Source organism: Schistocerca piceifrons, chromosome 1 (genome assembly GCF_021461385.2).
Source record: "Schistocerca piceifrons isolate TAMUIC-IGC-003096 chromosome 1, iqSchPice1.1, whole genome shotgun sequence".
In the NCBI taxonomy this organism is placed as follows: Eukaryota; Metazoa; Arthropoda; class Insecta; order Orthoptera; family Acrididae; genus Schistocerca; species Schistocerca piceifrons.
This window is the reverse complement of record NC_060138.1, coordinates 798,619,691-798,644,310: the sequence shown is the minus strand read 5'-3', so window position 1 is coordinate 798,644,310 and position 24,620 is coordinate 798,619,691. Positions and strand designations below refer to the sequence as shown.

General features: G+C 39.4%; 1 protein-coding gene across 2 annotated transcripts in view; it reads right to left on the bottom strand.

Moving 5' to 3' along the window:
• Positions 1-10,862, bottom strand: part of LOC124713704 — a 78,061-nt gene extending 67,199 nt beyond the window's left edge. For both annotated transcript variants that reach the window (XM_047242967.1, XM_047242966.1), the window contains exon 1: positions 10,757-10,862. In XM_047242967.1, the coding sequence (XP_047098923.1) occupies positions 10,757-10,796 (40 nt within the window). In that variant the 5' untranslated portion in view covers positions 10,797-10,862. The remainder of the gene's footprint in view (positions 1-10,756) is intronic.
• Positions 10,863-24,620: the final 13,758 nt, after the last annotated feature.

Sequence of the window (24,620 nt, the reverse complement as noted above, 5' to 3'; positions counted from 1 at the left end):
GCATAAAAAGGGGGATAGATCTGATGTCAACAATTACCATCCAATCTCCCTTCTAACAGCTTTATCCAAAATTTTTGAGAAAGTAATGTATTCAAGAGTAGCTTCACATATCTGTAAAAATGAAGTACTAACAAAATGTCAGTTTGGTTTCCAGAAAGGTTTATCAACAGAAAATGCCGTATATGCCTTCACCAATCAAATTTTGAATGATCTGAATAACCGAACACCACCCATTGGGATTTTTTGTGATCTCTCAAAGGCTTTTGATTGTGTAAATCATAAAATTCTGCTAGACAAGCTCAAATATTGTGGCATGAGTGGGACAGTGCACAAATGGTTCAATTCGTACCTAACTGGACGAGTGCAGAAAGTTGAAATAAGCAGTTCTCATAATATGGAAAGATCAGCACATTCCTCAAACTGGGGAACTATCAAGAATGGGGTTCAACAAGGGTCAGTCTTGGGTCCTCTGTTGTTCTTAATATATATTAATGACTTGCATTCTATATTCATGAAGAGGCAAAGTTAGTTCTCTTTGCTGATGATACAAGTATAGTAATCACACCTGACAAACAAGAATTAACTGATGAAATTGTCAATACTGTCTTTCAGAAAATTACTAAGTGGTTCCTTGTAAATGGACTCTCACTGAATTTTGATAAGACACAGTACATACAGTTCTGTACAGTGAATGGTATGACGCCATTAATAAATATAGACTTTAATCAGAAGCATATAGCTAAGGTAGAATATTCCAAATTTTTAGGTGTGTCCATTGATGAGAGATTAAATTGGAAGAAACACATTGATGATCTGCTGAAACGTTTGAGTTCTGCTTCTTATGCAATAAGGGTCATCGCAAATTTTGGTGATAAACATCTTAGTAAACTAGCTTACTACGCCTATTTTCACTCATTGCTTTCATATGGTATCATATTTTGGGGAAATTCATCACTGAGGAATAAAGTATTTATTGCACAAAAGCGTGTAATCAGAATAATAGCTGGAGTCCACCCAAGATCATCCTGCAGACATTTATTTAAGGATCTTGGGATATTCACAGTAGCTTCTCAGTATATATACTCTCTTATGAAATTTGTTATTAACAACCAAACCCAATTCAAAAGTAATAGCAGTGTGCATAACTACAATACTAGGAGAAAGGATGATCTTCACTATTCAAGATTAAATCTAACTTTGGCACAGAAAGGGGTGAATTATACTGCCACTAAAGTCTTTGGTCACTTACCAAATAGTATCAAAAGTCTGGCAGATAACCAACAAGTATTTAAGAAGAAATTAAAAGAATTTCTGAATGACAACTCCTTCTACTCCATAGGGGAATTTTTTGATATAAATTAAGAAAAAAAAAATTATAAAAAAATTTAAAAAAAAATCACAAAAAATAAAAAAAGTTGTTATATTTAAACTTAAGTATGTTGTTAAATTAACTTAATTATGTCATGTATTGGAAAATTTGACTCGTTCCACATCATTACGAAATATCATATTCATGATCCATGGAACTAGTATTAATCTAACCTAATCTAATCAGTAGTGCCTCGCGTGTTCCTACATTTCTACAGAATCCAAACCGATCTTTCCTGAGATCAGCTTCTACCAGTTTTTATATTCGTCTGTATAGAATTTGTGTTAGTATTTTGCAGCCATGATTTATTAAGTAGATAGTTAATTAATTCTCATGCCTGTCAGCACCTGCTTTCATTGGAACTGGAATTATTATATTCTTCTTGAATCTGAGGATATTCCATCTGTCTCATACATCTTCCTGATCAGATGGAAGACTTTTGTCATGGCTGGCTCTCCCAAGGTTATCAGTAGCTCTAAAGGAATGTTGTCTAGTCCAGGGGCCTTGTGTCAACTCCGGTCTTGCAATGCTCTGACAAATTCTTTACGCAGTATCAGATTTCCCATCTCTTCTTCATCTACGTCCTCCTCCATTTCCATAACATTGCTCTCAAGTACATCCCCCTTGTATATACTCCTTCCACCTTTCTGGTTGCTTTCCTTTCTTAGGACTGCTTTTCCCCCTAAGCTCTTGTTATTCACACAGATAGTTCTCATTTCTACAAAGGTCTCTTTAATTTTCCTGTAGGCAGAATCTATCTTACCCCTAGTGATACATGCTTCTACATCCTTACATCTGCCCTCTAGCCATCCCTGCTTAGCCATTTTGCACTTCCTGCTGATCTCATTTTTGAGACATTTGTATTCTTTTCCGCCCGCTTCATTTACTGGAGTTTTATACTTTCCCTTGTCACCAATTAAATTCACTATCTCTTGTGTTACCCAAGGATTTCCGCTAGCCCTTGTCTTTTTACCTACTTGATCCTCTGCTGCCTTCACTATTTAATCTCTCAGAGCTACCTATTCCCCTTCCACTTTATTCATTTCCCCTGTTTTTGTCAATCATTCCCTAATACTCCCTATGAAACTCTCTAAAATCTCTTGTTCTTTCAGTTTATCCAGATCCCATCTTCTTAAATTTCTATCTTTTTGTAGTTTCTTCAGTTTAATCTACAGTTCATAATCAATAAATTGCGGTTAGAGTCCACATCTGCCCCTGAAAGTGTCTTAAAACTTAAAACCTGTTTCTTAAATATTTGTCTAATCATTATGTAATAAATGTGAAACCTTCTAGTGTCTCCAGGTCTCTTCCATGTATACAGCCTTCTTTCATGATCCTTAAACCAAGTGTTAATTTTGAAACTTCCCGGCAGATTAAAACTGTGTTCCAGACTGAGACTCGAACTCGGGACCTTTGCCTTTTGCGGTCAAGTTCACAGGAGAGCTTCTGCTGATAATGATGTCCTCTTGAGTAATTCCCACCCAGAGATCTGAATGGGGGACTATTTTACTTTGGAAGGTAGGAGACAAGATCCTGACAGAAGTAAAGCTGTGAGGACAGGGCGTGAGTCGTGTTTGGGTTGCTCAGTTGGTAGAGCACTTGCCTGCGAAAGGTTAAAGGTCCCAAGTTCGAGTCTCAGTCCAGCACACAGTTTTAATCTGCCAGGAAGTTTCATATCAGCACACACTCCGCTGCCGAGTGAAAATCTCATTCCAGTTTTAACTATGATTAAATTATGCTCTATGCAAAATTCTACCAGGCAGCTTCCTCTTTCATTCCTTACCCCCAGTCCATATTCACCTACTACTTTTCCTTCTCTTCCTTTCCCTGCTATCAAATTCCAGTCCCCCATGACTATTAAATTTTCATCTCCTTTATCTGATAATTTCTTTTATCTCATCATAAATTTCTTCAATCTCTTTGGCATCTGCAGAGCTAGTTGGCATATAAACTTGTGCTACTGTGGTATGCATGGACTTCATGTCTATCTTGGCTACAATAATTTGCTCACTATGCTGTTCATGGTAGCTTATCCGTGTTCCTATTTTTTTATTCATTATTAAAGCTACTCCTGCATTACCCCTATTTGATTTTGTATTTATAACCCTGTATTCACCTGACTGGAAGTCCTGTTTGTCCTGCCACAAACTTCACTAATTCTCACTATATCTAACTTTAACATATCCATTTCTCTTTTTAAGTTTTCTACCCTGCCTGCATGATTATCCATAGAACACTAAATTTGTTTCTGCTGATAATGATGTCCTCTTGAGTAATTCCCACCCAGAGATCTGAATGGGGGACTATTTTACTTCCAGAATATTTTACCAGAAAGGATACCAACATCATGTAACCATACAGTAAAGCTCCATGCCCTTGGGAAAAATTATGGCTTTAGTTTCCCCGTGCTTTCAGCTGTTCACAGTACCAACACAGCAATGCTGTTTTTGTTGATGTTACAAGGCCAGTTCAATCAATCATCCAGAATGTTGCTGCTGAAACTTTTGAAAAGGCTGCTACCCCTCTTCAGGAATCACATGTTTGTCTGGCCTCTCAACCATTGCGGTTTCCCCTATCTGTATCACTGAGGCCCGCCAATGGCATGGTCCATGGCTCCTGGGCAGCATAAGAAACATACAACTAAAAATTAAATGCTTGAGTGGCTGGTATGGTCTTTCCAGCACAATAATTCAAAAATATAAAACCATTGTGGTTAAACCAACATTATGTATCTCATCAATCGTAGCACCAGAGAAAGAATGTTTCTTAGTGCTCAGATATGGAGCATTGCCAGACAAATAAATAAAAAAGAATCAAGCAAGGAAGCAACAAACTACAGACTAACATCACTGATTACCACATTTGGTAAGATGCTCGAGTCTGTAAAGGTAGCTCAGCTAAGCATCTGTTTTCTTAGGAACAATCTACTCACAGAAATTTTGAAAAGATTGCAATTTCAAGCAGCTGTCAGGCCTATACAGATGTCTGGATGAAGGTAAGATAGTGTTAACATCTTTTTAGATCTCATAAAGCCATTCAATCAGATAAGCCATGCACTGCTCTTTCAGAAATGGAGGGCATGCAGCATCAGACAACCATCATTTGAACTTCTATGGAAAAAGAGAATGGACCCTTCTCACAAGAAGGGAAAGGTTCCTTATTACCCATATATCTATGCTAAAAACTCTTACAAAGAAGATTTGTCTGTAATGCAGATGTTCCTTCTTTTATTAGTTGTGGGATACAAAACAAGTTTTCAACAAAGTCTCTTAGAAGGATTGTCAAACATAGTTTTACCAAAGACAGAAATTATGAGAACAATGACATTTCTACACATTTGTAATAATATTTTTAATTTATTTGTTGAGAAGGACCTGTAAAATCACAGAAAAATATCAGCTAGATTGTCAGGGTATGCAAGATGTCTTAGAAACACAGGTAACATTTTGTAAGTGTTTATGCAAAACATTAACTCTGTCTGGCACTATTAGTACTCACAACATTAAGTATGAAGCAGAGGAGGTAAAATACATAGAGTTTCTTAACCAGAAGTTACACATGGAATCAAGAGTGTATCCAGCATGTGGTTGGGAAGAGCAGCTATCTACTCTGCCAAATAGACAGACACATGACTTCAGGGGAGCCGATTTATAAAAAAATATTGTGGGGGGGGGGGGGGGGGTCATACTGGGGGTCTTACCCTGGGAAATTTACTAAATTTTAGATGAAAAATAGAAAGTTTCAAAGATTTTTTAAGCATATTTAAACTCAGGTATGTCATTCTTTCAGAGTTCCAACAATAAAAAAACTAAAAAAAAATTTTTTTAATAAAAAAATCAAGTTTACATCTTCATGCCGTCTAATTTCTAGTCCTTGTTGGCATATAAATTGCATGGTAGTAAAATTGTCTCAAAAGCTAAACAGCCTTTCTTCACATCACTGTCTAACTGTTCATTCAATTGGGAGGCCACACTTTGGTTAGTGATAGAATTTAGTTTCAGAACACCTTATTTATGCATAAACGTATTTTCATGAAGATGGAATTTTTCCAAAGCCTTTTTCCAGTTAGGAAACCCTACAGAAGTACATGCATCTTCTTTTTTTGAAGAAAATTGTATCAGATTTTTAGAATCTGCCTCTTTGCAGGATTTGCAAGAAACTTTTTTGGTAGATGCTTCATATTCTAGCCATGTATATTTGATCAACCAAGACTTCTGAAATGATCTTCTCTTACCGGATTTTTCAGGTTTCCGCTGTGCCTGAAGACAACAATGCAATTGGTGACACAATAATTGTTGCAGATTGACTTGCAGTATCACCAACTTCCAAGTGCACCTCTTTGGTAACAAATTTATCCATTGCGAACTTAATTCACAATACACTAAGAGAGTAAAGTAAATGAATAAAATATAGTAATGTAAAATAGTCCACTAGACACTAAAGCCAGAACATTAAACATGTCTGCAACATGCACTGAACGAAGCTATTCACACTGAATGATTGCAACAGCAGGGTGGGCTTCATATAGCCGCAGCATCATAGTGTCTCGAAGCGTCAAGGCGATGCAAAGCGGAGGGTTCCAGGTGCTTTTGCTCCAGATCTTTTGATGTTGCCGCAGCTGCAGCACTGGCCCACCGGTGGCAGACTTTACCCACAGGGTCGCGCACCAGGACATATTGTAAGTGTGCCCGCAGCACCGTAACACTATCATGATTCTCACCACCCATTTTCAGTTAATCTGCTTACTACCGTAATAATTACTTGTTTTAACTCATTCCTGACTGTATTTTAAAAGTTAACTATCATCAAACAAGGAAAATAAGAAATTCCAACATAATTTTGTGATTTTACAAAGCATTATACAACTAATAATTTTCTTAAATTATTGGGGGGGGGGGGGGGGGGGGGGTGGCGGCGTCCCCTCAATTGAATTTTTGAGGGGGCTCGAGCTCCCTTAGGCCCCTTGGAGTCGGCACCTGTGCATGACTGCAGTATCGCTCAGAAGAAAGCCAGAAGATATAGCAGAAAGTCATAGTTGTGCCCAGAGCCATTTGTGATGAAACGTCAAAACTATTTCATCACTCTTCATGAAACCGGAATGAACTGCCCACCCTAAATCAGATCCTGGGTATTCTCTTACATGGAATTTATGTATTGTTAGAATGATATGAAAATATTAGTTCCTTTTATTATGCACAGTCACCTTATGAAATTCTTTGGACACATCTGTTGAGAAGAACACATCCGAATGAGAAAGAAAATCTACAACATGATCAGTAAAAGAATAACATAAATTTTATTTTATAGTGACGGATACAGCAGATGGATGTGGAACTCTCCCTCACTGAACACTGCCTTAGTAACAGAAAAAAAATTGTACCCCACAACAATGAAATGTCACAGTTACTCAAAGCAACTGAAGGAGTTCCCCAAGGATCAGGACCTTTGGCGCTGCTATTTATATTATTTGTAAACGATCTGTTGTGTTACATGCCGTGTAAATTTTTGCTTTGTTCAGATGACATTATGTTCATAAATAACAGAAAAAATGTGAATGAACAGAAAGAAAGAGCATCTTAAATCATCAAATATGTTGTTTAATGCTATTGATTACAAAAAAACTGAATTTTATTTTCAGTTTACCTAATGCTGACACTGAGTACACATCTGCTGAAATCCTTGGCATATATCTGGATTCAAAATTAACTTGAAAGATTCATAAAGAATATATACATAAAAAACTATCACACATCATCCTTTTGTGGGATCCTTCATTATAAACAAATAGCTGCCTTTTACGTATAAAAGAAATGTGTAACAGATGTATTGGCAGCCTGAGGCTGTCTGTATATTAACATAAAATTCATCAAATACTGGAAATAGATACACTTACAACTAGACTTATGATAACAGAGTACAGTTATGAAAATCTGCTATAACCCCATCAGTATAACTTGAACCCTAAGCAAAATATTAGAAAAGACTATTACAGTTTGATTAGAAAACTTTCTTGAAAAAGAAAAAGTATTACACAAGATCCAACATGGCTACTCAGCATCATCTGCCACACACAGTATTTATGAAATTAAATGAGACAGAAAGGGAGGCATGTTTATTCCCAGATCTATCACATACATCCTACATGGTGTCAGACAAGCTGCTACTTGAAAAACTGGAAATTAATGATATCAGAGGAATAACTAAAATCCTCTTATAGTTATACCTACAAGACAGATATCATGTAACACAAGTCACACACGAAGTGGATAACATTATTAAGAAGTACAGTTCCAGTCCAATTATAGTAAAGTGGTGTGGCTCAAGAGTCAGTTCTGGGACCTTTATTGTTCATGTGAGTTAATGACCTACCTATAGAACACAACAGCAAAGTACTTGACTACACAGACAACAGTATAATTGTAAATGGGGGACCCAATATGAATGATCTGGTCCAATATTGCTCTGGTATCTTATTTGGATTGATGATTTACTTTTAAAATAATCGCTTACTCTTAAACATCAACAAAACAAGTCTAATGGACTTTCAGGTATACTACCAACTGGATGAAGTGGAATACAGTGTTGTGTCTGATGAAGGGATAGGAATAAAATTGGATGCTAAAAGAACTTTCTTGGCATAGTGTTAAACTGGCATCTCTCTTGGGAGCATCATATTAACTTATTGAGCCAAAAATTAAAAATATCAATTTACACAAAGAGGACAATTCACGAGTTCTTAATTATGAGCTAATGGGCATTATCTGCTATGCTATAGTGCATCCACACTACAATATGGGATTGAAGTACAGGGGTGCACTGCTGCCAAGTATGTAAACAGGGTATTCATCCTTCAGAAAAGGCAATAAAGATCATGTGTGAGCTTAGTTATAATGGGCCTTCCAAAGGGAGTTTCAAAGGTAAGAATCTACTATTACTGTCATCAATATATATTTATAAAACTGTTCAACTAATTTTAAAAGACAGGCAGTACAACAGCTCAAATTGAGGTGTGCACATTTACAATACTAGGAGGGACTAAGATAATCCTCTCGAAAGATACAATGAAAAGTACAGAAAACAGCCCCTATTACATGCAGATCAAATTTTATAACAAACTTTCAAACAATTTAAAAAGCTCTAGTGGAAGCTGCTTTGAAATGGCACTGAAGGAGTTTCTTACCAATATATGTTTTTATAGTATCAAGAGATTCCTTTCAGAGGTGTAGAATACTTTCAGTTGTGTAAATAGTATTTTTATGTACCAGTAACGAAGCTACATATTTTTATCTTATTGTTTGTAATTGTTCCCACAAAATTATGAGAGAAAGTGTAGACAGGGTCGACAACCCAAAACAAATCCTTGCATTTGTCACTGGAGAACAAATCCACAGACACATAAATAAAGTTTTTTGACAGTTAAATTCACAAGCACTTCTAAGTAAATGCCTTCTAAACAGAACTCAAAAGTAGCTGACCTGAAAAACTCTCCACACCCTTGAAGAACATGAAAACTGTTGGAAAAATGATTAACTATGTTACTAAGTAATTGTTGAGACTGATTTTACCTTTTTACAAAAATTACATAGTTCTGCATAGTGCTGGTATGCATTATATACAATAAGCAAAAATGATTTCTCTAGCTTGTCAATCCGTCATCTAAAAATAATTTTTAAAATCATTCATGATGATATCACCTGCATACTTAAGTCTGAAAATGAATGAATAAATGAATAATAAACACAGTAAATTAATGAAATAAACAAAAATTAGCTATCATTTTCATAGTGAAATGCTGTTTGCTCCACTCCTTGTTGATAATCAGGGGAGAAAAATTTGCTCATAGTTTTGGCAGATACTAAGAGTGACTCTGAGGACCACACAGCAAGAATCTGGTGAAGTCAGGATGTCAACTGTCTCACACTTATCCTGTAGTTAACCACATGGGTGCAAAATGGTGTGCACATTCAAAATCAGTCACAAAATGTGACTGAGATGCAGTACCAGTATTCGTTTTAGCTGCTTGAAAAAGATATGTGTAATATAAGTAAATAATAGCAGTCAGTGTACAAGAACAACATATACAGGCATAAACATGAATTGCAAATTAATGAAGAAAAGCAAGTGCAAGGGGCAAGATGGAGTGAAGAGTTACAGTAATGTTCAGAATAAGAAGAGTGAAGGAAAGAATTGGAGAGAACCAGACGTCTGTATTACAATGAAGGCACACTGGATTAGAGATGTTGTAGATTGGGGGTGGGGGTGCAGGAGACAGAGGGAGATGAGGAAGAGATGGAGGATGGGGTGGGGGTTGGGTTGGAAGGGGAGTGGCAATGACAATGTATTGTCTTAGTGTCACTGCGTTTATATTATGTTTTAGTCTTCACAGTTCTATTACTGGTATATTTACGCAGTTGTAAACTTTTTATGGCACAACTCGTAAGTTTCTGAGATAGGACAACACGTTTTCATTTCGCTTGTTCGTTTTCTGCCACATACGTTCTTGAAATGGGCTATAACAGACTGAACTCATTGGGCTAAATAGTGTGTTCACGATTTTTAAATTTCTTGCAAGAAGAGAAGGCTAATGAGCGAAGTATCCCGGCGGGGTCAGGGATTTTCTCTGCTTCGTGATGGCTGGGTGTTGTGTGCTGTCCTTAGGTTAGTTAGGTTTAAGTAGTTCTAAGTCCTAGGGGACTGATGACCGTAGCAGTTAAGTCCCATAGTGCTCAGAGCCATTTGAATAATTTTTTTTTTTTTTAGCGAAGTATGTGCGGTGAAAAATGAATAAAGTTTTGCGCTTCAAAGCAATTGTACGAACGCGTTTCTTCAACACTAGTGATAGTAGGAAAGCAAAACATAACAAACACTTCTATTGCAATTAATGGACCTGCAACCAGACAGCTACAAGACGTCGTTTTCAGTTGACACACTGCTGCAATGCGCCTGTATCGTGCTACAGAACAACAAACGAAAGGCTGTTAGTGTGTGGGGAGCGCCTATTGCTACTAATTCAACTTAGGAAAAGACGGTAGGCACACAAACAATGTGAAAACCAGTCGGCAGGTTCCGCGATCACTGTTGCACGTTATTCATTATTAAAGTGGGTCGACGGTGGCGGTAGTTTAAAGGAGGAAACTGCGGCGGTCTCATCGAAATCGACGTCGCGACGAACTGGCACAATGGGGTGACCTAATCGGCTGTTGAGTTAAATTACAAGCATTCTCATCAGACATTTTACAGCTGCACAAGCGCACATTGGTACAAGGAGCACATATGGGGTCGCGGAAGGAAAGTCACGGATACCAGCGCTGAGACAGCTTACTGTCGACCAAAACTGATGTATCTGACCAAAGCGACAGCCGATGTGATAACCTGGCTGTGTCTCACCTGACGCGAGGACGCAGGAGAGAGCAGCGATGCGCGCCATTCCGTGCGGTGAGCTAGCGGACACGAGACTACCGCGCCGTGACCGAGTCTGGCGGAAGAGCGGCGCGGCTCGCGATCAATATCGCGGCACGCTGCCGGCGTTCGCACTGCCCGCTGCATGACGCTCACCGTCATCGTCATCGTCATCGCCGCCGTCACATCCTCGTGCACAGTTCACCCAGTGTTGTCAGAAAGTAACTGCAAATGGATCATACAGCCCACTCCAAAAATATTACACTGGCACTGAAAGATCATACTTTTTAGTTTTCACTCTCTGCCCACATACTACCATCTCGGCCTTACTGATGATAACCCTCTAACCGGAACATCTTTCATTCGGCAGTAAGACGGAACATCGGTCTGCTAGACAATTAACTCTCTTAAGGGGGGTAGGACGTCAAACGGGCCGACTTCGAGGAGAGGCACCACAGGACATTTTAATTTGCACTGTCTATACTTTTACAAATAAATTCATAAAAATTTGTCAACATGACCAGGAAGGATTCAGGATTCACAGTCATAGCAGTGGAAGTTCAAAAACACGAAAAAATAATATTTTTTAAATAGGAAATTTCATGATTTTTTTCACTTACTGTTGGCTGCATTTGTTGCTATAGGTACACTTTTCTTCATAAGTAAGACAGATTCTTCGATGAATTTTGCACAGCTTGCAAACCATACTTACAGGTGTATGAAACTCTAGAATTTATTTAATCTATGTAAAAATGAATGGGCTGTTACGTTTTAAACTTCGTGTTTAGAGGAAACTCGAATTTTATAGTTAATTATCTCAATTTCTACCACAGTTTTTAACAGATTTGGGAAATTCTAGAGTTTCATACACCTGCAAGTATGGTTTGTATGCTGTGCAGGCACTGTATTGTTTCCCATGTCTGATTTTCGCTTACACAAAAATGCGGACATTGAACTCTCAGTGCTTGGTAAAGTGACCCTCAATACTCAGCTTGACAGTGGACTGTATGTAGAGAGTCTGTCAGGAAACGTAACGAGCAGGTGGACAGGAACAGACACATCCTCTCCAAATAGACTGCAAAAAACTTTGAAGGGCGTTTGAGTTAGCTTTACGTGCTGACGATGAAAGGGAAGGTTCAGAAAACCCAGAGGTGTTTCGTGGGCGTGTAAATTTAGTAACAGCTGTTCTCGGCTCAATGAAGGAATGTTTAGAAACTGCAACTGTGTTTAAAGGTGCACACAAAACAGTTCAAAATGAAGTTGTAGATTGCATGCTAAGCGTATGCAGAGAAATAATAACTCAAGAACTTTTTAAGTGCGCATGATTTGGCTATAATGTCGGACGAAACAACAGATGTGTCTACCGTGCAACGGTTGGTGATTGCGTATAGATACGAACTTCACGGCTCTGTTGTTGAGAGATTTTGGGGATTTCTTAACCCTGAAGCACAGGAGGACGAGAAATTATTTAAGGTGATAAATTCTGAGTTACAAATGCATGCAGGTGGAAAATGGTTCAAATGTCTCTAAGCACTATGGGACTTAACATCTGAGGTCATCAGTCCCCAAGAAATTAGAATTTCTTAAACCTGAATGAGATTTTCAGTCTGCAGCGGAATGTGCGCTGATATGAAACTTCCTGGCAGATTAAAACTGTGTGCCGGACCGAGACTCAAGCTCGGGACCTTTGCCTTTAGCGGGCAAGTGCTCTGCCAACTGAGCTACTCAAGCACGACTCACGCCGCGTCCTCACAGCTTTACTTCCGCCAGTACCTCGTCTCCTACTTTCCAAACTTCACAGAAGCTCTCCTGCGAACCTTGCAGAACTAGCACTCTGGAAGAAAGGATATTGCGGAGACATGGCTTAGCCACAGCCTGGGAGATGTTTCCAGAATGAAATGTTCACTCTGCTTTCGAAAGTAGGAGACGAGGTACTGGCGGAAGTAAAGCTGTGAGGACGGGGCGTGAGCCGTGCTTGGGTAGCTCAGTTGGTAGAGCACTTGCCTGCGAAAGGCAAAGGTCCCGAGTTCGAGTACTTAAACCTGAATCGTCTAGAACCGCTCGGTCACACCGGCTGGTTCATGCGGATGGAAAGAAGGGAAAGGTGGTCGCACAATGCTATGAGGTGCTGCTATTATGAATGGAGGCATTAACGTTGTTCAGGCAAGGATTATGCAGGTATATCATAGGGATTATTACGTTCACTTCTATGCACATCAATTTAATTTGGTCCTGCAAAAAGCTGCATCTATAAACAAATCTGCTAGAATATTTTTTTTCTAGCCTCTCCGGCTTTCCAGCTTTTTTCTCCCGGTCCTCAGACAGAACAATTATGCTAGACAGAGTTGTGCAAACGAGACTACCACAGATAGCAGCTACAAGATGGGTGTTTAACATTCGGGCAATCAACACAGTTAAAGAGAACGAGGAAAGTATGGTCGAGTGTTTAGAAGAAATTACGCTCTCTGATCGTGCAGATGACAAAACCAGACGAGAAAGTAATGGTCTCCTCTCCAATTTGAAAGACCCTGAGTTCTCATTTTGGCAAGAATTTTTTCACAGGATCATGCCACATGCAGACATACTCTTCGGGAAACTGCAATATTGGAATCTTGAAGCAATAACCGCAAGACAATATTAATTGGAGCTTGAAGATGTAATTACGGGAATAAGAAATACTGCCACTGAAGAAATTTTGTTATCTGGCGAATAACAAATTTAGAAGAAAAGGAAATCAGAAAACAAAGTAGCAGATGCGAACGAAGTTTGTGTCGCCATAATAAATCATATGAATGAAAGATTTTCATTCACGAGTCACCTTGGGGTAACAAAATTGTTAGATGTGAGCTGATTTTCTCTATTTTCGGCAAATTTTCCTGAGAGAGAACTTGCATTACTGTTGAAACGTACCCATGGTTATCAAAGGCGCAACTAAGAACAGCGCTACAATTACTCTACAGCAGAAAAGATTTCCAGCACGCAGGTGGCGCTGTTGCAGTGCTGCAGATTCTACCAGACAACAACTCGAATCTCGACACATTTCCGCAGTTACGTGAACTAAGTAGGATAATTTTAACAACTCCTCTTTCAACATTTGACCCTGAATGTTGTTACTAAACAACGAAAAGGATAAAAACTTTTCTTCGAAACACAGTGACAAAGAAGGGACTTTCGGCATTGGCAATGCTTGCAACTGAAAGAAAAAAGTTTGTGAATCATACTAAAGACTTCAATCATAGACTGACCAGATTGCGAATCATACTAAAGACTTCAATCATAGAGTGATGGAGACATTTGCACGATTGAAATACAGACGCATGGGTTTTCTTTACAAATAGGCATGTCAATCATGCTGCAGAAAAGTTTTCTCTATTTAATGTGTACCTACAGTGCAGTGTACCGTGTATTAATATCAACTTTTGTGTGGACTAAGCCTATACGGAAGGATAGAACATTTCATAAGGAGACATTATGCCGTTTTCCTGCTTTAGAAACTAAGAATTGGTGAGTGATAAAACTTAAGTAATATTAGTATTTGGCTGACGAGACAGGAAATAGTGAACGCTTTTACATTATTTCATTCTTGCTCTAAACTCTACTTAATTATCTACAAAACAAGACAATGTCATAAAATCAAGTCTTCCTTTCGTCAGAAAAGTTATGCATTATTATTATTTCTGTTATTTTTATTATTAATAATAATTATTATTATTGGCAGTAGCTGCAGTTGTATAAATTTGGTCATAATCATATCTATTATACAGCAATGCCTTTAACGCATTCAGGTTGATATGAGTCTAAAAATTTGTGAACACTCAAAATGTGTATTCACGAGCCGCCACTGACTAAAATGTCAGTGGGTCCCTGTTGGAATCGGCCAACTCATACAAAGACCTGGGTGTAACACCTTGGAGGGATATAAAATGGAATGATCACATAGGTTCAGTCATGGATAAAGCAGGTGGTAGACTTCTGTTTATTGGTAGAATACTGGGGAAGTACAATCAGTCTACAAAGGAGATTGCTTACAAATCACTCGTGCGACCCATCCTAGAACATTGGTCAAGTGCGCGAGACCCGTACCAAACAGGACTAACAGGGCATATTGAACGTATACACAGGTGTGTTTGATCCATGGGAGAGTGTCACAGAGATCCTAAAGAAACTGAACTGGAAGAGTCTTGAAGATAGACGTAAACTATCCCGAGAAAGACAGTTAAGAAAGTTTCAACAACCCTCTTTAAATCAGGAATCTAGGAATATACTACAACCTCCTACGTATCGCTCACGTAGGAATCGGAGGATAAGATTAAAATAATTAGCGCTCGCACAGAGGCATTCAAACAACCATTCTACTCGCACTCCATCCGTGAATGCAACGGGAAGAAACCCTAATAACATATACAATGGGACGAAGCCTTTGCCACACTCTTCACGGTGGTTTGCAGGGTACAGATGTCGATGTATATCTAGAGAAGTCACAGGCGTCCGCATAAATTTATACAAGAAGGGGCGAGATTTTAAAATTCCCCTATTTTGTGTAGCTGATTCGGTGTGTATTGTGCGCCTAGAATTAAACTTGACATAGAGTGCACAAAACGTATTGCATCCTGCACTATCATATTTTTCAAAATGGATTGGGTACTTTGGAACATAAAAGGTATGCACACTGAATTTATACGTGCAATATACATCTTTTACATAGTTCATATCAATATAACTATAGATATCGATTTTTGCAGGTTATCGTCTGAAATGACATCTCTATAAGATTAGTCAACAATATAGAGCGAGTTAGGGAATGAAGTTAGAAAATATTCACGAAATTATCTATTAATACATCAATAGATTGGGTTGTACTGAAAATGAAAAAAAACTGCAATAGAAAAGAAAAGGATGACAGACAAGAAGTCGTGATGGATGTCAACAAAAATAACCAACAAAATACCTTTGCTTCCAACTCTTCACAGTGGAGAAACGGTAATCTTTTTAAAAAGTTCGCCTTGTACACCTTTGATACCATCTACAACACTTTTCTTACAAAACATCACATCTGGTCAAAGTAATGCATGTTTTGTGATATTTTCATGCTTAATACTTATTTACATTCACTGTTAAAATGTTATAAATCTCTGCTGATCCATCGTGGATACGGGACAGCAGCCAGTCAGAAATTTACCAAAGAAAAACCGCCGAACATGTTTCCCGAAGGTTTTTTTTTTCTCTTTAATGCAGTCTTCAGGCCCTATGCAATCCATGTATAGAGAATCAGATATATTGATGCTTGATGCACGCATAACCAGAACCATCAATATATGGATTCCGTGAATTTTTTGTGGAGTGTGCACTTCGAAGGCTTGACAAGTGTCGTCTTCGAAGTGCGCACGCCACAAAAAATTCACGGACTCAAGATATTGATGCTCCGGTTATGTATTCACCAATGTATCTGATTCTCTATACATGGATTGCATAGAGGCCTGAAGATGGCAGTAGTGAATGCCGAATGGCGGTTTTTCTTTGGTAAAAAGTGTTTTAAAGGCTGAATCTTTTGGGAGTTCTGTGTAAAGAGAAACCGAGGGCCAACATTTGACTAGATGTTTATAGGAAACTGGATGTTTGTAGGAAAACTCGTCAATGCTAAATCTGCTGTTTACTAGAGTCGGAGATTATCATTCCTAGAAGTTCGTGAGAATTCTGCAACGATTTAATATCGTGTACCCATGATTCCAGATTGGGGCAATTGCCAGTTCCTGATAAACCCCTCCCCCCTGCTGAAATCTTCGAAGGCAGTAATTCTCCTCCTTGACTATAATATATAACGGTTCCAATAAACGGAGGAAAACTTCCGAGTGTATTGATATTGTTTCAGAAAATGTTATGTATCTACTATTTAATGTAATCAGACTTAACGAGATAGTGACATTTATTGTCAAATCTGAAGCATTTAATGGTTTACTCCATTGGAAGTTGTAGGTGCTTAAACAAGAAATTATCACCTCTGTAATAACTTAACAGCACCATTCGTCAAGCAGCTCCACAGAAACAATCTGCGAGTTCAGTCTCAAAAAATCCACCAAATGAATACGAATGGAACTGTCCTATAGCATTTTGAACCGGCAATGATTGCATTTCAGCAGGTAACGTATTAAACCTTTTGAGCCCCACTATTGGAAAACTGTTCCCTGCTACCGATAACCGATAATTCGGAACCTCTTTGTTTCTTTCTTTGTGAGTATTTTAATTGCGCATTTTATATCTCATACTATAGGCTACCGCCTTTCTTTCAAATATATGAAACAGTTGTACGCGTGCTGTCTGACTACGGTGATTACTCCAAGCTGGAAGGAGACAGTTCGCAGTGGCACAGTTGCTCACCCCTTCTTTATCAATTTTGATAGAGTTGTCATTCTGCTCGGTAGTTACAGGGTTATAATTATTTATTTCTGAGCAAAACCCCGTTGTGTGCTGCCTTGTTGATTTCATCTGTTACACGTAAGGCGTCATCAGAAGATATTTTGAAATATTATTAGTCGTCCACTGCAAGCCCCCCCCCCCCCCTCCCGGCCTCCAACGTGATGGAGGATTAGAGGATTATCAGGTTTATTTCTTTTTGAATGATCCTAATACATAGGATGATTAAAAAAAAACGTTTACAAACTGACATGGCACATTGGGCATACATCAAGGATCACGAATCACATAGGAACTGGAGTCGCAAACGTCATGAGAGGTCGCTATGGTCACGTGTGGACTGGCATCGTCGGTGCCTGTTTAATTCGGCCATACATTCTCCCAGACTGACTTGATGGCCTCACATCTCTCGTATTCCTGCGAGAGGTTCTGGCGGACATGCTGAATGATGCCCCGTGCCTACTCGTCGCCGATCCGATTTCACCATGACGCCGTTTCCAAGCATTCCAGTAGGTAAGTACGAGCACATCTGCAGAAAATCTTTCCTGGCTATTGGATTGGTCGTGAAGGAGCAGTCGCATGGCCACCACGATCACGCGATCTGCTCCCAATCGATTTTTTCCTATGGGCTGCCTGAAGGACCTTGTGTATGAAACATGTTACATCGGCAGAGGACCTAGTGGGTAGGATTGTTGCGGCAGAGGATGTCTTCGAGACAAATGATTCAAATGGCTCTGAGCACTGTGGGACTTAACATCTGAGGTCATCGGTCCCATAGAACTTAGCACTACTTAAACCTCACTAACATAAGGACATCACACACATCCATGCCCGAGGCAGGATTCGAACCTGCGACCGAAGCGGTCGCGCGGTTCCAGACTGAAGTGCCTAGAACTGCTCTTCGAGACACACCAGATATCCTTGAAAGGGTGCGCCGTTCAATGCAGCGTCGATGTCAGGCGTGCATCGATGCATCTGGACAAAACTTCGAGCATCTCCTGTAGCGGGTGCGTATTTGTAGCATCTACATCAGGGATGCAGTGAAAATTATTGCAGGAAAAGACATAAAATGAGTGGAAGTACAAAAATTGTGGGACATGGTGACGGAGTTATTCCAGTTTACTATGATACTGGGAGAGTGCATCGGCGAATCCATACTTTTAAGTATAATGTTTACTTTAGTCAACACTAGCATAAAAAATTTAATGGCTATCCTATAAATACTTCTTGGCCGATGGGTGTGTCAACGCTTGCTATGTGTCAACATTCCCAAGGAGTCCTACTAGACGACTCGGAGACAATATAAGCGAGACAGCAGAAGAGGATCTCAAAGATGGTGTATGCTGTGGGCTGCTGGGGGTCATATTTTGCAGGAGACGCAGGGGTTGTGAAAGCATACCCAGGACCGGTTTGAGAACTTCTTTCCACATAAGAGATTGTTACTTGGTACACCGACTCCCTCATCCCCTTTTCCCCCGAACAATTTTACCTTTTTTTTTGCTATTAATTGTGGTAGGCATTCTATACAATTCTTGCACCTGGGCGCCCTTCTCAGCTTGAGGCACCAAGCAGCCGCTACTAATTGTGATATGTTCTGTATAGAAATTTCACCGCTGTGGGTCAGCAGCTCGTGGTCTAGTGGTTAGCGCTGCTACATCTGGATCACGGGGTCCCGGGTTCAATTCCCGGTCGGGTTGGGAAATTTCTTCGTCCAGGGACTAGGTGTTCGTGTTGTCCTCGTCATTTCATCGTCATCCTCATTCGTGACATTGGCTGGATCGGAGTATGTAAAAAAATTGGACTGTGTAGTAATTGGGACTTTGTACGGGCGCCGATGACCGCGCAGTTGAGTGCCCCATAAACCAGACATCATCATCATCACCGCTGTGGCGCCTCTGCGCCCCACGCAGGTGTTTTCGGCCCAAGCGGCGGTTGTGTCACTAAGGCCTTAAGCCAGCCCTGCCTATACCGAACGTTTGAGAGGATTCTGGAATTTTATCAGCTGCTATAGGATAAAAGTAATTAGTCTTCCAGAGGGTGCTGAAGTCGCTGGACATTTTGAACTTTGTGGTAAGCGTCTGTTAAGTAGAAGCTTATTGTAGCTTGTAAGGACACAAACCTAACGGTATGCGTTTATCGGGGGATACAAAAATAAATGTCGTGTGACTAGGGCCTCCCGTCGGGTAGACCGTTCGTCGGGTGCAAGTCTTTAATTTTTTTTTTTTTTGATCGTTGCGTTTGGTCGTTGCGGACATCACGTGACATCCGTTCAAGTACGTTGTTGATTCTTTCACTCAGTTTTTTATTACAGAGACCAATCAGCTCTCTGACCGAACACGCTGAGCTACCGTGCCAGCGAGTCTTTCGATTTGACGCCACTTCGGAGCCTTGCACGTCGATGGGAATGAAATGATGATGATTAGGACAACACAACACCCAGCCCCTGAACCGAGAAAATTTCAGACCCAGCTGAGAATCGAACACGGGCCCTTATGATTGATATTCTGTCGCGCTGACCACTTAGCTACCGGGGGCGGACTATTGGGGGGGATATACAAGTGCAAATCATCTAAAACTTGCACCCCAAATATTGCGGAAATGGGAAGTGCTACTGATATGCTGTTTCACAGAATGGATTGGTAGTCAGAGGTTCGTCTTGTTAGCCAATAAACAGAATGCAATAATACTTAGGGTGTTTTTGTGCAAACATACACTTTTTTAAACGGGACAGTGCCTATTGACATTAACAAACTAAAAGTAGGGTATATTAGAGTGTCAGTGCTGTTCAATGCAGGATTCTAGTACGAGTCGTTTACGAGAAATCGTATTTTGAAAAGTTCTCACACCCCGGCTTGTAAATACCTGTAGTGGCACAAACTAAGGAACAACACAAGTGCATACACTAGTAACATGGATTCTGACCAGTAACGAGAGAATTGTCCATCACAGGTTGTGTTCAAAATGGCCACCAGCAATACACGCTTCCTGTCTGGTATGGAACGACTGTTGCACACGTGCTGGTATTTCAGCGGAGATGTCCGAGCAGGCTGCGGTAATGGGTCCTCGCGTATCATCGGGTATAGTTAGTATGTCCTTCTAGACAGCCACTTAAGACTTTCCCCACAGAAAACTCTACAGGCGTCAAATTCGGAGAAAGGGCGTGCCAAGGTACAGGTCCTCTGCATCCAATCCGACGGTTTGGAAGCAATTCGTGAAGACATGGAGCAGTACTTGGTGCACTATGAGCTGGACAGCCATCATGTTGGCACACAGGTTCCTGCTAGTCTGCAGATAACGTCTTCTAGCGTCCACGGAAGATGATCTTTTAGGAGGCTGCGATACTTTTGTTCCGTCCATGAAAAACGGGCCTATGAGCTGATGGTTCACTACCTCACACCTCACGTTCACACTCCAATGGACAGTGACATTCCACCTGACGAAGCCAACGGGGATTGTCAACATGTTTTGGTGGTGTACCTGACCATGACTGGTAAATATGGCTTCATCACTAAACAAGATACATTAGACATCTGGAATATACTGTCTAAATACCCATGTGCTGAAGTTAAAACGATTCTCATAATCGTTTCCATGCAGCTCTTGATGGACAGAGATGCGATAGGGATGGAATTCACCCGTTGATCTATTTGTAGAAGGATATAGGCCATGTCAAAATATTTACAAGTTTAGACCAATTTAAAATAAGCTAATTCGTATACACATACATTTACAGACTTCCAGTCAGAGAAAATCATTAGATTTACTCCTCGTATACTTCTTTTACATATAACTTATTAAATAATGTAATGCCAAACTGTTCATTCATATCTCACTATCAGTAAGTGCACACACTGTACACACATTGTTTCATAACACTTCACTCATTACACACACAAACACACACACACACACACACACACACACACACACACACACACACACACACACACACACTGATGATCTCTGGACAGTTTTATGTGCCGCAACTTCCCATTTGCTATCCTGAAAAACTGAGTCAGCATCCCTTTATAATAAGTGAGATGTTAAGCTCAGAAAGAGGAAGGTGTTAGTATTGTAAAGAAGGAAAAAAACATAGTGTGAAGGTGTTATGTGGAATTCTCGATGTTTTATAATCATTATTATTATTATTATTATTATTATTTATTCGTATAACATTTTTTACCAAATCCCTATTCTGTTTTATCCAAGTAATCCATCAGTGAATAAAATGAATTGCATAACAGGTACTTTTTAGCTGCCTTTTTAAATAAGTGGATTTTTGCAATTTCTTTAATCTCCTTCGGTAATTTATTGCACAGTTTTATTCCTTGGTAGAAAATGCTGTTTTGAGTTTTTTGTTTATTTTTTCTTGTTAAATGTAAGTTGAGTCTAGCTCTTGTTCCATGGTCATGGACAGAGCTGTCTAGCTCTTGTTCCATGGTCATGGACAGAGCTGTCTAGCTCTTGTTCCATGGTAATGGACAGAGCTGTTTGTGCAGTAACTACCAATATTATTTTTGATGTGTACAACTGACTGGTATATGTATTCACACGGAACAATTAAAATTCCTAGTGTTTTGAGCAGATCTTTACAATAAGCTCAACTACTATTTTTGGTTATTATTCTTATGACTCTTTTCTGGGTTCTGAAAATTGTGTTCATATTTTGTGCATTTGTTTCCCAAAAAAGAATTCCATAGCTAAGAATTGAGTGTACATATGAATAGTATGTAACTAAAAGACACTGCATGTTACACACTGATGACATGATTCTAGGGGCATAACATGCTGATGACATTCTGTTTGCAAGTACCTTTGTGTGTTCACACCACTTCAACTGCGAATCAATATTCATACCTAGAAATTTTGCATTTCTTACACAGTCCATAGAGGTGCCATCTCCACGTAATTTCACATTGTCATTTTCCCTCTTCAAACTGAAATTCATGGCATTAATTTTCTTTATGTTCAATATCACTTAAATGCTTATTGACCGATAGTAAACTTCCTTGAGTGTTACATTTGCTTACTCTGCAAGAAGTTCTCTTGTTGTCTCAGTGGCTATAATACTGCTGTCATCAGCGAAGGGAATTTTTTCACCATGAGTAACACTGCTACAAAAGTCATTGATGTATATCAGGAATAGTATTGGTCCTAATATGCTACCTTGTAGAACCACATATTAATGTATTTTGGTTCTGAGAAGTGTTTTACTAACTTTTTGGATGTATTTTAAGTATGTGTTATCTCTACTCTTTGTACCCTGTCTGCTAGATATGATCAAAACCAGTCATTAGCTACCCCTCTTGTTCCTAATGTTTCTAATTTATTTAATAGAATCTTGTGGTCGACTGTATAAAAGCCCTTAGAAAGATCCAAAAATATGTCTGTGACACACTCATCTTTGTCAAGAGCATCAAGTACAACTTTTGTGAAATCTACTATGGCTGACGCTGTATTTCTGCCACTTTGGAAACCAAATTGTGATTAACTTAAAATATTGTATTCCTTCAGGTAATTCATTAATCTGTCTTGAATAGCTGCTTCTATTATTTTTGGGAATGGTGACTGCAGGGAAATAGGCCGGTAATTTTCTGTGTCTTCTGCATTACGTTTCTTAAGCAAAGGTACAACTCTTGCCTGTTTTAACTGTTCTGGGAATGTCCCGGATGTGAACGATTCATTTATTACATTTGTTAAGGGGCCTTGTATAATCATTATGCATTGTTTCGGTACACGCATTAATACTTCATCTGAGATACTTACTTTTTATTTTTTAGTTTTTGAACAGTTTTATTGTCTTAATTTTGTGTGGTTGGAAGTAACATCATTGTATTTAGTGTAACATTATTTACAGGTGCTGTATTTGTTTTGGGGAATTTTTGCTGTAACTTCCTTGCAATACTTGAAAAATGCTCGTTTACATAGTTTGCTAAGTGTTGTGGATCATTTATTACCTTATCCCCCTCCCTTGGCAGTATGTTATTCTACGTTTGTTTGCCTCTTCATACACTCTCCATACATCATCAGCACGTCGGCTTTTTCTACACTGGTAAATTTCATCGTCCACTCACGACCTGATACTTGAAGTATCACGCACTACCTGACCAGCAAGTCGCAATGCACAGAAGGGCACACTAGCACACTGTGAGAAAACATAAGCACATCGTCCCTAGGTTGAATGGCACAAACTAGTGTTGGCGTGCAAACTGTTGAAAATTCGACATCTCGTGAATGACTGGCACTAGAATTCTGTAATAAACACCGCTGATATTCGAATTTACCCTAATTTTAGTTTCTTAATGTCAATAGACATTGTTCGATTTAAAAGATTTATGTTTGCACAAAACATACACTTTCTAAGTATTATTACAATCTGTTTATTAGCTAACAATACGAACCCTGACTACCAATCCATTCTGCGAAAACCACACATCAATAGAACTTTCCATTTCCGCAATATTTGCGGTTCAACTTTTGGGTGATTCATTGTGTATACTGTATTTGTTAGTCGTAATTGTACTGTCTACATGTTTGTTTACGTGGATAAAGAAAACTGATGAAGAGTTGAGCAGCGTTTAGTTACACAAATAAATTCGATAAAGGGACCAATATTATCTCTCATAGGTTCTTGGATGTTTTTAGATGTTTTGTATTTTAATGCAATTGCCTGACAAATATGTCTACGACGTGATAATACAATAAACCTGCATTTCAGTGTAGTTTCCTGTTTGAAAACCATAGCTTTTATGAAAATGGTTAAATGCTGTCAGGAGGCAAGGTTTCGTACCGGCAGAAAACCATTTTCTATGAAACTTCCTGGCAGATTAAAAGTGTGTACCGCACCGAGACTCGAACTCGGGATCTTTGACTTTCGCGGGCAAGTGCTCTACCCTAGCACGACTCACGTCCTGTCCTCACAGCTATACTTCTGCCAGTACCTTGTCTCCTACCTTCTCCTGCAGAAGAGCTTCTGTAAAGTTTGGAAGGTAGGAGACAAGGTACTGGCAGAAGTATAGCTGTGAGGACAGGACGTGAGTCGTGCTAGGGTAGCTCAGTTGGTAGAGCACTTGCCCGCGAAAGTCAAAGATCCCGAGTTCGAGTCTCAGTCTGGCACACAGTTTTAATCTGCCAGGAAGTTTCATATCAGCGCACACTCCGCTGCAGAGTGAAAATCTCATTCTGGAACCATTTCCTATGTTCGGGACATTACGATGGAACCTATTTCCTGGCGAACTGTATAAATTGCACAAGGATAAAAGATGGTGCTGTCCAACCTATCTTTTATTTTCCGAACCATATTCAGCAAGTGGGGATTACTTTTGTAACCCATAGGGCCTATCGTATTTTAACTGCATTTTAACTATAGAACTTTTAAGACACTGAAGTGCAACCAAGAGGAGATTTCGTGCGTAAATTTACCACCACAATGGCTGCTCTT